Below are 13,973 nucleotides of genomic sequence, written 5' to 3' on the forward strand. Positions count from 1 at the left end.
AAACCCCACCACCCGTCCAGGCCTGGCTCAGTTCCATCTTCTCTGCCCCCTGCCTCCAGGCCCTTCTGCCCCTGACACTGTGCACCTCAGGCACTTCTGATCTATGTGCGGGTTCTACCCACTTGACTCCTGGTAGTTACAGATCATTAGACAGATGTGTTACGTGCTATGCCTCTAACTCTCCTCCAGTCTGCTTCTGTTCTGCTGGGACTCTGGGTTTCTTAAAACTTGCTGTGTTCTCTGGCAGAATTAAGCTTTTTTAGTTTTATTTTTTTAAAGGTTTGAGAGAGAGAGACAGACAGACAGACAGAGCGTGAGAGGGGGAGGGGCAGAGAGAGAGGGAGGCACAGAATCTGAAGCAGGCTCCAGGCTCCGAGCCATCAGCACAGAGCCCGATGTGGGGCTTGAACTCACAAACCGTGAGATCATGACCTGAGCCGAAGTCAGACGCTTAACCAACTGAGCCACCCAGGTGCCCAAGCTTTTTTTTTTTTTTTTTTTTTTTTGATGTTTATTTATCTTTGAGAGAGAGAGAGAGGGCCAGAGTGTGAGCAGGGGAGGGGCAGAGAGAGAGGGAGACACAGAATCTGAAGCAGGTTCCAGGCTCTGAGCTGTTTAGCACAGAGCCCGATTGGGGCTCCAACATATGAACTGCAAGATCATGACCTGAGCTGAAATCAAGTTGGATGCTTAACTGACTGAGCCACCCAGGCAGCCCCAGAATTAGGCTTTAAGACTTGCGAGACCTCAGAACTCAGAACCTATTTCTTTGTCTCCAAACCACATGCTCACCTTCCCTCCTGACTGGGCCAAAATGCCACCTCTGGGGGAACGGCAGGGGCGGATGCGGCATGTGACGACCGAGGTAAGTGCTGTTTTACTCTGACCCACTTGAAGATGAGTCCTAAAAGGTAAAGAGAAATTGCTTGGACAATCCCATCATTCTCTCTTCTCATATTCAGTTTTAAACCATTATTGCCTCAGACTCCTACTTATAAACTATGTTTCTGTCTTCAACCTCATGCAGATGAAGCACATCCAGGTCACATCCTCCCTGTAAGCACTCTGAGGACACCCAGGATGAGGAAATCTACGATGAACTGTTCAGTAAAAGAAAGAATCGCCTTCCACTCTAAGTGTCCTCTGATTTATCAGTTGCAAACGTTTAGATTCTTCTATTTCATGTTCTGTGAATAACCTTGTATATATCAACTGGAGTCCTGTGTCTTCCCCCCTGCCTCTCCTGTAACCCACTACTGTGTTCACAGTTGGTTTGTTGAAATAGGCTCAGTGAGTAATTAAAAATAAGTCTCACATGGCTACCTCTGGTGGGAGTGACAGCTTCTAGCTCTTCTTGGTTTTTTGGGGCAGGAGGACACAGCCACACCTGGTGGTTTTTCACCACGAAAATGTGGCAACAATGTATTCGAAATGATTAACTATCTCCCTCTTCCCTCGAGTACCCATCAAAAATCCATACGAGCTCTAAGTTTCAGATGAAGCGTTCCCCTGAAACACAAAATTAACGGAGATCAAATCACTAGGAAGTGGTGTAGAGTGCTGGTCAAAAACTCTGGAACCAGAAGAGAGGGGTTTAGTTCCCAGCTTTGCTCCTTGCTAGCTAAATAGCCTGGAGGCCGCTACCTATCTGTCCCAGACCACTTACCTCACAGGTGTTAGGGGAATATCAAGTCCATGCACACACAATGCTTAGAACAGAGCCTGCCATGTGCTGAGTGCTTCCCAGCTCTTAGCTACTATTATTATTTCTACAGGATAGCAAAGATTACTTAATTGGACATTGTATCTTTCTCAGTAGGGAAACTTGTCTCGTTGCTTAAATCTATCAGTACTTTCATAACCTATAAGAAAAAATCTTTTTAAAAATAAATTTTACGTTACAGTAAAACCTTTGATGGGGATTAACTTGTTCTGCGAGTGTTCCACAAGACAAGCAGACATTTCTAATAAATTTTAACTTGGTAAACGAGCGATGTCTTGCAATACAAGTAGTTGGTGATGACAAATGTCACATGATCGCAATGAGCCAATGGTTCTCTCTCTCTCTCTCTCTCACTGCAGGATTGTGGGTGATTGTCTCCCATGCTTGGATGCTCCGTCTCAGGCCGCAGTGTCTGGCAGAAATCAGTGATTTTTCAGAACGTCAGAAGGCACCCACAACTGGCAGTAGTGTGTTTTTCGTCACTCCAAAGCACCTATGGACAGTCCTCTGCTTTTCTACACAAGAGGAGGCTTAGGAATGCTTTGCTTCATCCTAGGTCAGGCTGCATGCAGCTACACACCCTTTCCTGTGCTGCCTTATTGCCAGTTACATTAAATACGGTATGTGACAAGTTTATTAGTACTGTAGTCAACATCCGTGCGAGCATATACAATGGCCCCCATGCAGAAAAAGGTTGAAAAGAAAGGCACTAAGAAGAAGGAGATGATTATGGTGGAAGAAGGAAATCATCGAGAAGCACGATCGAGGGATGCGAGTGGCCGAAATTTCAAGGTTTTATAAGAAGTCTACATCTGTATCTCGTCTGCAGAGGAGGAGGACAAAAGATGGAGGAATCCCTCGCTTCAAATGAGATTAGGGAGAGGTGTAAAGTGTGGGGAACGGTGCAAATTTTGTAGAAAAGCATCACCCGAATGAGGTTCTAGCAGCACAAAGGATGAATCTGTTGAATGACAACGCAATGTCACGTTTCCACGAAATCTTCAAAAGGAGGCAAAAGCAAGTGTCATTGGACAGGTTCCTTGTTAAAGTTGCGCGAAAAGAAAAAGATTCCATTGAGCTAGTAGATAGCAGGGATTCCGTTAGTGATAGTGAAAGTTGTCCTACACAATAACCCTCTCTCTTGTCTCCCTCACAACGGCCATGAAGGTTTTCAAAGGTAAGTGCAGGTGGTTGATTTTTCTTTATATTTTGTATTTTATGATTTTGTATTATAGTACAGTACTGTAATCACTTTTATATGAATGTTTTTGGGTTGTGGAATGAATCATCTGAGTTTCCATTACTTTCTACAGGGAAAATCGCTTTGATATATGAGTGCTTTGGATTACAAACCTGTTTCCGGAACGAATTATGCTCGCAAACCAAGGTTTTACCGTATTGGTTTTCATCAGAAACTGGGATATTCTGAACAGGAGTAGGCAGGTGCCCTGAAGTGTAACGCTCTAAGTATGGGAACGGCGATACCCCGTGAGAACGGCTGGAGCTGCCCCTCTTCACACCCCACCCACTCCTGGATCAGAATTAGCCTGAGCTCCGGTCCTCTTGGGCTGTGGCAGGATAGGAGTCTGGCTGCCTCTGCTGGGTCGAGGTGACCACTCTTCCTTCATCGGCTGCCTTGATTTCCTCACCGATTTTTGTCTCCAATCCCTACCCAGCCCCGAGGATTTGGCAACCTGTTGTTCAAACAGCTCAGGCCTTGGCAGTCTCCATATGCAGTTCTAGCATCTAGCAAAGCTGACATCCCCAGGGCAGAAGTGCACTTGGCCTCCGACTTATCAGGGTGGAGATCAGAAACCACATGTCCTTGCAGCTCAGAAAATATTCAAAACAACCTTGTAAAGAGGACAAAATTCACAAAGAACCTGTGGCTCAGAGGTTAAGTAATCCGCTCTCGGTCACACGATAAATAGGGAGCCCTGGCAAAGCCACGGCAGCAGCAAGTCCCCGTGGTTGTGGCCGTGGCCCAGATTCTGCTACAACCGCAGGTGAAAGGAAACCCTTAAGCATGACGTGGGCAGAAAGGCTGAGAATCTGGTTGGAGGGCACAGAGCAATGTAAAAAAACCAAGTGCAGTGTGTGTGTGTGTGTGTGTGTGTGTGTGTGTGAGCGCACACGTGTATTTTTTACAGACACTCATTTCTGAGTTTAAAATACATATACTAACTTGAGCTAATAATGAAGAGTTTATCAACAGGAATCCTGACCAACTATCCGTAATGAATAGGTAAGGAATGCAGGGACACCTCTGTTGACTGGGAGTCCCCAACATCCTGTGGAGATTCTATTTGGCTCCAGGGCTGAGACCCACGATCCGGACTATGGCAACTGGCAGAGCCCATTTCCCTTCTCCTCCCCCACGATTCCTGTCCTGGGCACATGACCTGAGCAGAAGCAGTAAGCACGAATGACAGAGCTTCTTCTGGAGATGCTGGGGACAGTGGTGCAGAGGGTGCTATGACCCACCAGAAGCCATATGCAGGATCCCAAGGGGAGATCCTTAGAATCAGCCAAGAAAAGCAAAGCAGGTGGAGAAAAGAAACCAGGATGTTCAGGGGCATTGCTAAGCCAGATCAGTATCTGCCGGCCCCAGCACTGAGCCTTTTGGTTTTCTAGTTTCAGAAACTGATCCTCCGTTTATTGCTGAAGCCAGCCTTAAGTTGTGCTTCTTTCTTTTTAATGTTTATTTATTTTTGAGAGAGGGAGGAATGGAGGGAGGGAGGGAGGGAGAGAGAAAAAGAGAGAACAAGCAGAGGAGGGGCAGAGAGAGAGGGGGACAGAGGATCCAAAGCGGGCTCCATGCTGACAGCACAAAGCCCCATGCGGGGCTTGAACTCGCGAACCCGGAGATCATGACCTAAGCCAAAGTTGAACGCTTAATCGACTGAGCCACCCAGGCGCCCTTGAGTTGTGTTTCTTTTTACTTGTAACCTGAAGAAGTCCTGTCGCAGGAGGCATTTAAGAAAAGCATTTTCTTTACTGCATAGGACAGCACCGCAAGTGGCCGAACACTGACGAGTGGTTTAATTTGCTTGGTGAATATTTTCCTCCTCTGAGACAGCTGATATCTACAATAAGCTTCGGTCTATTCCGGACGGAATTATTTCACTATATTGTCAAGATCACGATTCCCTAATACTTTTACAGTTATGCAAAACCATCTTCAAGAGCGATGGAAGGGCAAAAGGGAACGAAAGAGGAAAAAGGAGAAAGGCGTCTATGTATATAGTGAAGGGGAGAGAGACCGACAGATATTCAGATTCCACAGATTAGCACGAAGGCTTCTTTCAGCCATTATTAATCAGATCACCCTAAACAGTAAACAAAAGCAGCCTACCAATCAAAAGCTTTTTAGTAAATTCCTTCTGGCACGCATGTGAATGCCACCCACAGGCAGTCTTTCATGAACCTTCTCCACCACTGTCCCAGAAGCACTCATTAAGAAGAACCGTGTTGGCATGCGAAGCCTCTATAGCATGCTCGCACACGCATGATCTCAATGGAGCGTGGCACCATCCCTGGCGCCCGGGAGGTGTGGTCAGCCCTGTGCTGCAAGTGAGGGAACGGAGGTCTGCAAAAGTTGAGCACGTTCCTCAAGTTCACAGGAATAACAAGCCAGGAGATGGAAGATTCTGGTCTTCTAACTCAAATCCAAAGGACTTTCCACCATGGCTATCACCCTGTCCTTCCCAGTTCTACAAGGATCTTCTGCCTATCACAGTGGGCAGGCAGACACCAGAGAAATCTTTGTACACTGTATAAGAGAAAAGGACAATCTAAGAATGGAATGAGCAACATCTTAATATATTTTTTTAATTAAAAATTTTTTTCTTTATGTTTCTTTTGTTTATTTCGAGTATGCTCGAGTGGGGGACAGGCAGAGAGGGTGACAGAGGGTCTGAAGTGGGCTCAGAGCTGACAGCATAGAGCCATATGTAGGGCTTGAACTCATGAGCTGCAAAATCATGACCTGAGCCAAAGTCCGAGTCTTAACCAACTGAGCCACCCAGGCGCCCCTAAATATTTCAAGTTAGCTCTAGAAACACACTCCACCACACTCCCAGCTTCTACAGCCATTTCTTACACACTTCGGGCACAAAGCTTTGGTTGGAAATTACTGGGAATATCCCATGCACAAAAACCAAATATATGCTCCTATGTGCTGAAAACAGCACTGATTTTATATTTTTAAAAAACACAATTAAGACTTAAGAACTCAAGTGTAATTATCCAGAAAACTTAAAAACTAGTACTAGCATTTAGAGGCATTTGTATTAAAAAAAATTTTTTTTAACGTTTATTTATTTTTGAGACAGAGAGAGACAGAGCATGAACGGGGGAGGGGCAAAGAAAGAGGGAGACACAGAATTGGAAGCAGGCTCCAGGCTCTGAGCCATCAGCCCAGAGCCCGACGCGGGGCTCGAACTCACGGACCGCGAGATCGTGACCTGAGTTGAAGTCGGACGCCCAACCGACTGAGCCACCCAGGCGCCCCGAGGCATTTGTATTTTAAATTCGACTTCTTAGAGACATAACCAAGCATCGATCTGGTATTTTCCTTTCTAGGGCATGAGAAATAATATTTAGTTTACCTGGAATTTCCTCAAAGTCAGTGATGCCCAGCAGTTCTTCTTTTACTCCTCCTCTCTTTTAAGCCAGAGAGTTTTTATACTTCCCAATGCCAGTTTGCCTCCAGCAGAGGTAGGGCCACATTCTTCCACAAAAGGGCAGATTCTGGTATGAGGGCTGCTTGTGCCAGGCTCTCTTTTGCATGATATACACGTAAATGGTTTTCCAATCTTACTGCATGGAAGTGGTGATTCAAGTATAACGTCTTCATGAGCTAGACGGGACTTACCAACCTGAAATAACTAGTGTCATTAACAAACTCATCAATGTAGGCTTTCGAACACAAATCAAGTCCCAGGGACTCGGGGCCCAGGCTTGCAGAAGGTCCAGAGCATTCCAGCTGCTCTATTCGCTTATCCTCTACGATCTGACACCGTCTGTTCCCTCCTCCTGATCTCCTTCACAAGTCTCCTCAAAGTTCATCTGAGGAACAGATCAGCTTAGAGCAATGAATTTCAGCTAATTTGCCTGGGTCTGGGTCTAGGTAGGAAGGAACAGTTTGGAATCACTTTGCGATCTTGGGGCGCTTACAGTAAGAAAAAGTGAACAGGATCTATTAAGGGGTATCCTAACAAGCTGATCAACAACTACCCCCCCGACCTTGCTCAACACCCCCAGCACAGAGCTGAGCACAGAGCTCATGCACATATAGCAGCTTTCACTTTATCGTCACTGACGCCACGAGATAGGCTGCATGTCACCATCTAACGTTGCTCCCAGCAGCCCCCAGCTGCTCTTCTTACCACCCCTAACCCCACACTTGGGTCCTGGGGACATCTGTCCATTCACAGTGTCACTCTGGGGCTCTCTGCTCCTGGGGTCTGGGATCAGGGGCCACTCATGCTTTTAAAACTCTCTCCCCTATAGCTTCTCAACCTCCTGGTCACTGTTTCCCTGCTCCCTGGGGATCCATTTCAACGTTCAAGATGTCAACATCAGCCTTCCTACCGGAATCACTAGCCCAGTTTTCAGATGTGCCTCTGGAGCATCCAAAGACCTTGTCCCACAGAATTCCTCCTCCCAGACCTACAGCTCCTGATTTTCCTTTGTGTTCCCAATCCTAAATGTGACACTACAGACGAACTCACCCAGATGTTACAACTCTGTTATTCTGGCTTCAGCGAAACTAAGGTTTCTCTTTACAGAACCTTTTTGAGGAGCGGTTTAACAGCAATAAGGTTCTTCGGCAGACCCTCCTCTTTTTAATGAGAAGTAGAGCTCTAGAAAATTGGAAAATGTCCTCTGACCTTGGATTTTAGAAGTTGGTCCTGTGATCAAAGAGGAGACACGATCACCTCCTGGCTCGCCACTTACTGGCTGATAAATACTCCTGGCATCAAGGCTGCTCTAGGAATCAGAAGATTGGGGCTGGCATCTCTTAAACCTTAAATAACTGATTTACAAAAAGTTCAATCTATGAAACATTTGGTGGTTGACTACCACAGCAAGTAACCTTACTTTCATTTATACTCTGTTGGAACAGCTCACTAAATTTAACAAAATGCCACAGTGCATTTATAGAACATTCAAGACACGCACACGTGCGCACACATACACACAGGAGAATATTACTCAGCCATGAAAAAGAATGAAATCTTGCCATCTGCAACATGGATGGACCTTGAGAGTATAATGCTAAATCAAATAAGTCAGACAGAGAAAGACAAATACCACATGATCTCTTTTATACATGGAATCTAAAATATAAACAAACAGGGGCACCTGGGTGGCTCAGTCAGCTGAGCGTCCCATTTTGGCTCAGGTCATGATCTTGTGGTTCGTGGGTTCGAGCCCTGCATTGGACTCTGTGCTGACAGCTCGGAGCCTGGAGCCTGCTTCGGATTCTGTGTCTCCCTCTCTCTCTGTCCCTCACCTGTTCACCCTCTGTTTCTGTCTCTCTCAAGAAAACTAAACATTAAAAATTAAAAAATAAAAATAAAAACAAAAAGCCCAAACAAAACAAGCTCATACATACTGAGAAGAGATTGGTAACTTCAGGAGGCAGCAGGGGTGGGATGGGAGAAATGGGTGAAGGGGCTCAAAAGGGAAAAAGAAAAAAATTTTAAGAGAACAAACTTACATTAAAAAATGCTGTGGTAAGAAATCTATTTGCTTAATGGAAAGGGTTTTTTGTTTTTGGTTGCCAAAAAACCAAAAATCATGATCTTAAAGTACCTCATCAGGGTTTTCAAACAGACGTAAAACAAAACTTGGGCCAAAGGAGATAATTAAATTTTAAAAGCCATTTAACATTTACAAGATGTATATATACCTATAGAGCACTAATGTTGAGATTTGAAACATAAAATGCTAAACTTGTTTGAATCACAACTTGAAAGTACAATACTTTTATCTTTGTTTCCATCAAGGTGGCGTAAAAGCACATACATGGAGATGTATGGCTTTCTTTCCCTCTGATACAGACTAAAAAGTGAATGAGAAAGTGGGAATAAATTCCTAAGATTGGTAATCAAGGTTAGGTTCATTTTTATCTTCTACTAGACTCAAGTTTCTGACTCATTTAACCTTCTGCTATTTACCTTGACTTGTAATACAGAGCAATTCTTTCCTTCTCTGACAGTGTCCTTAGATTCTTACTCAACAACTGGGGACTTAATACAGCATCTGGTGTCAGAGGTCCTTCTGAGTGACCATTGTGAAATCTGTCATTTATACCTGAGTCAACAATGCAGTATCCTCAGGGAGGAGGGAGCAGTAATGAAAAGGATGTTATTCAGAGCACAGTACACTCAAAAACGGAGGTGAGAGAGAGGGAAGCCTACAGGGTTCAAGGCCACCATCTGTCACCCAGGTTGACTGGGGTCACTGGTTTTTCTCTATATCCCCCCTGAGGCAAGGCTGGGCTGAGCAATACCCGGAAGGACACACACACACACACACACACACACACACACACACACACACACAAATAAGAAAGGAAAAGGAGCACCAAATAGGGCAGTTTTATCCATGAAATAGATCTGCCTTCCACATGCAAGAGGGAAAAGCTTTTGACCTGATACTTGAAAATCAGCAGTGGCCAGTGTCGGGGTTGTGGAGCAGGTAATACGTGGAGTTCTCAAGAGTGCACAGCTATGTGCAGAGACATTCTCTGTGGACCGAAAAAACTTGCGCCCAATGTATTCTTTGATTTTAAGGTGTAGCTTTACTGCTCCACTTAATATTTCGTAAACGGGGATGTGTTTTATAATCACTGTGGGCCTATGATATGGTAGCGTCTGGGCAGAATCAAGGAAATCCTGTACGTTCCCTGCTGTTATTTTCAGCCCTATAGAAAAAGGGTTTCGGGTACTAAAATGGGATTAAATGTGAATGGTTAGGACACTCACATGACCAACATATTTTCTCTACCGAATGATACTGTGTAATGCTTGGGTGTGTGTGGGGGGGGGGGGCTATAAACCATTTTGATAGGAAACAGGCTCTCAGATTCAAGGATTTAGGGGTCACTGTCCGGTACTAAATTTTCTAAACATGGTGGAGACTGACCGGACCGCATCTACTTTCCCACTCTGACAATGCACTTGAGCTCTGGTCATGGTTCTGTCTGAATGGACCATGTTGTCTTCCCCAGGGACAAGCTGAGACCGACTGCTCTAAAGGTCTATGCCCAACACCCATGGGCCAGGTGGGAAATTAATGCTGGAAATAAAAGCCCCCCAATTCTGACTTTTCTTTAAGAAGATAACGCTTTCAAACCCTCAGCTAGCTACCCTGAGCTCTGAAATCCTGGGGTTCTCAAATCAGTGCTGAACAATCTGAGGAGGGGTGCTCCACAGGTCTAGGTCTGGGTGCCAGGACCACAGCTGGGTTTCAAAGTGTTAGATTCAGAGACAACCTGCCAGCAGCGGGCTTGGCGAGACTTCTCGAAGCTTTGGTTTCTCCAAAGAGAGAAACCGTATGGCTGTGTGCTATAGATTGATCTGTGTCACCCTCACCTTCTTATGTTGAAGCCCTAACCTCCAACGTGACTGTATTTTTGAGTTAGGGACTTTAAAAGGTGATTAAGGTTCAATGAGGTCCTAAGGGTGGGGTCCTATTCCGATAGGATTGGTGGTTTTATAAGAAAAGGAAGGCAGTAGGGGAGCCTGAGTGGCTCAGTTGCTTAAGCCTCCGACTTCGGCTCAGGTCATGATCTCACGGTTCCTGGGTTCGAGCCCTGCGGGCTCTGTGCTGACAGCTCGAGCCTGTAGCCTGCTTCAGATTCTGTCTCCCTCAATCTCTGCCTCTCCCCCACTCTCACTCTCTCTCTCTCTCTCTCTCTCTCTCTCTCTCTCAAAAATAAACATTTAAAAAAGTAAAAAAGAAAAGAAAAGGGAGGCAGACACAAACACTTTGGAAACAGCTTCATTTATGATCAGGTTTGCTCCAGGTAGACCTATCTCTGAGAAAGTTTCAAAGCCCTGTCTTGGAGGAAAGGCACCCATTCATGGTTAAGTCTAAGGGTTTGGGGGCCGGATCTGTGTTCGAGACCCAGTTCTGCCACTTGGAGTCATGCAATCCCAAGAAAGGGGTTCCCACCTGGGGAAGTCTTCCCTTTTTCACATGTAGAGCTGGGATAAGACAGCAGCATCAGTTAAGGAGGCTTTTGGCTGCGAACACTGGAACACCAGGCTAGCAGTGGCTTAAACAAGCAGGGGTTTACATTTCCCAAAGAACAGGAAGTCTGGAGGCAGCAGGGGCCGGCCAGGCTTAGCTGCTCGGCAGTGTTGTCCAAAACTGGGGTTCCTTCCAGAGGTTCAACCCTCAGCGGGTTGGCTTTTTGTCACTTCCTAGTCAAAAGTGTCATCACTGGAGCACGGGCTGTCACAACAGTGTCCAAGTAGAAAAGAAGGAAATGGGCCACAGGGTTCCCTCTCCCCCCGCCCCCCCCCCCCCGTGCCTTCCACTTATCAGGAAGCAAAAGCAGACAGGGACATTCTGTCACACCCCAGAACGGGGTCCTGCACTAGGGTGACCCCAGCCCTGAGGATGAGCCCACGTACTCTGACACCTGAACAAAACCAGGGTTCTGCCAGCAAAAAGAGGGGCAGTGTAGACTTTTATTAGTGTTTAGAGAGAAAAGTTACATGAAGTATGCTTAACACAGTGAAGTGTGGGCTATTAACAAATTATCAATTAACACTGATTTATTAATAAACTAATACATTGTCACCTTTCACTAGAACCCAGAGTTACCTGATAAACTCTATTTCCCTCAGGGAGACTACTTGATGAAATCTCTATACAGAAACATTCAGGTCTGTGTGTCAAGGAGCCAGAGCAGAAATTCTTGGAAGATGAATTCTTAAGGGAAAAAATGTAAGCAAATGATATTTTACCTGTAGCCTCATACTAAACCTGAAACTTGTCTGATGTTCTTTTTTTTTTTTTAGTGTTTATTTTTGAAGGAGAGAGAGACAGAGAGAGAGAGAGAGAGAGAGAGAGAGAGAGTGGGAGAGTGGCAGAGAGAGAGAGGGAGCCCTGACTCGGGGCTCGAACCCACAAACCGTGAGATCATGGCCTGAGCTGAAATCAGATGCTCAGCCAAGCCACCCAGGTGCCCCAAAATATGGAACACTTCACAAATTTGTGTATCATCCTGGTGCAGGGGCCATGCTAATCTTCTCTGTATCGTTCCAATTTTAGTATATGTGCTCCTGAAGCGACTACAAAGTGTTCTTAAACTATAGTTCATACCACTGAATCCTCTGGGATCTGAACAAGGTATTCACGGAGTATCTTTAGTGTATATACACTGAAGGCCTTTGGAAAAGAGGGGAAGAAAAATCCTCTTTCAAGATTGTTATGGCTCACTTATCATGGTTTTAAATAAACTTCTACTTAAAAGACAACATGCTTTTTTTTTTTAGCAGGCAGACTATATAAAAAGTCCAATTAAACGTCTTCATGGAAACACTCATTTTGCAATTAACTCTGAGGTCTGATTCAGATGCGTGTGACCTGATCGTGAAAGCTTAGGAGCTATAGAGGGGCCCCTGGCTGGCTCAGTCGGTTGAGCGTCTGACTTCGGCTCAGGTCATGATCTCATGGCTCGTGAGTTCGAGCCCTGCATAGCTCAGAGCCTGAAGTCTGCTTCGGATTCTGTGTCCCTCTCTCTCTCTGCCCCTCCCCTCGCTCATGCTCTGTTTCTCTCTCTCCCAAGAATAAGTAAAACATTAAAAAAAATAAAAAAATAAAGAGCTATAGGAACTAAGTGCTCATGCCTGGATCTCCCATATGCAAAAAATAGATTTTGTACAGGGGGAAATGCTAATAGTTCTGTAATCCTAAAACTGGTAGGTACCCTTCCCACCAGCAGCCAAATTTCATCTTTTTCCGATTCAGACCTGGCACTGCTGGGGAGAACAGTCACTATTTTGCATGCTCTTTCCCAATACGTATAAAAATAAACAATACTTCTGATACGATGTCAGACTGAAAAATGAATGCCAACTAATAAAGGAAATAGCAATTAGCAAAGTCATTCATTATGGTTCTGCTTTTGCCTCTGTTGCTTGTTTATGCCCATAAAACAATAAATTCACGATAGTAACCTAATATTTTATATACATTTTCCCTGAAATCAAAGTAGAAGAGATCGAGGACATCTGTGACGAATATATTCTGCTAGTATTAAGAGTCCCTAAATTCGATTATGGTATATGGCATATATTTTCTCCCATAAAACTTGTATTTTCAGCTAATAGGCATCACCTTCTTTTTTTTTAAAAAAAATTTTTGTTTCAACGTTTATTTATTTTTGGGACAGAGAGAGACAGAGCATGAACGGGGGAGGGGCAGAGAGAGAGGGAGACACAGAATCGGAAGCAGGCTCCAGGCTCTGAGCCATCAGCCCAGAGCCTGACGCGGGGCTTGAACTCACGGACCGTGAGATTCGGACGCTTAACCGACTGCGCCACCCAGGCGCCCCTATACCGCGAGATCGTGACCTGGCTGAGGTCGGACGCTTAACCGACTGCGCCACCCAGGCGCCCCTATAGGCATCACCTTCTAAAACCACCTTACTTCTATCTCCAGCACCAACAGTTACCTTCCTCCTTGGGGATTATTTTATTTTTTTAAGACATATGTGATTTTAGAACAGTTTTAGGTTTACGGAAAAATTGCAAAGACAGTAGAGATAGTTCCCATATAGCTTTTACCCAGCATCTTGTAGCAAAATCTGGTACATTTGCTATAATTAATTAACCAATGCTGACACATTGTCATTAACCGAAGCTCCTCCTTTATTCAGATTCCTTAGTTGCCCCCTAATGTCCCTTTCTTGATCCAGGCCCCCATCCAGGGAGTCCAATCGCATCTAGTTGTCATATTTCCTTAGGCTCCTCTTGGCTGTGACAGTGTCTCAGACATTCCAAGTTCTTGATGACCTGGGCACAGTTTTGAGGGTACTGCTGGGTATTTTGTACAATGTCCCCCAGTTTGGGTTTGTGAAGTGTTTTCTCACCGTTAGACTGGGATTAAGGGTGTAAGGAGGAAGACCCCAGAAGGAAAGTGTCATTCTTGTCACATCAAGGGTACTATCAACACGGCTATTGATGTTGACCTTTGTCACCTGCCTGTTTGTTCAGTTCCTCCT

General features: G+C 45.1%; 1 protein-coding gene and 1 non-coding gene across 3 annotated transcripts in view; both read right to left on the reverse strand.

Annotated features, from left to right (window-relative positions):
• The window catches only part of FAM171A1 (family with sequence similarity 171 member A1), a 134,246-nt gene that overhangs the window by 94,365 nt on the left and 25,908 nt on the right, over nucleotides 1–13,973 (reverse strand). The window contains exon 2 of one of the 2 annotated variants that reach the window (XM_047868174.1): nucleotides 793–904. The exons of the other annotated variant lie outside the window; for it this stretch is intronic. Coding sequence (XP_047724130.1) covers nucleotides 793–853 — 61 coding nt within the window. The 5' untranslated portion in view covers nucleotides 854–904. The remainder of the gene's footprint in view (nucleotides 1–792; nucleotides 905–13,973) is intronic. 2 annotated transcript variants of the gene reach the window in all.
• On the reverse strand, nucleotides 11,937–12,040 carry LOC125171370 (U6 spliceosomal RNA). The gene has a single exon (XR_007154289.1). It is a non-coding gene; the product is annotated as a U6 spliceosomal RNA (small nuclear RNA).

This window comes from Prionailurus viverrinus, chromosome B4 (genome assembly GCF_022837055.1).
Source record: "Prionailurus viverrinus isolate Anna chromosome B4, UM_Priviv_1.0, whole genome shotgun sequence".
NCBI classification, from domain to species: Eukaryota; Metazoa; Chordata; class Mammalia; order Carnivora; family Felidae; genus Prionailurus; species Prionailurus viverrinus.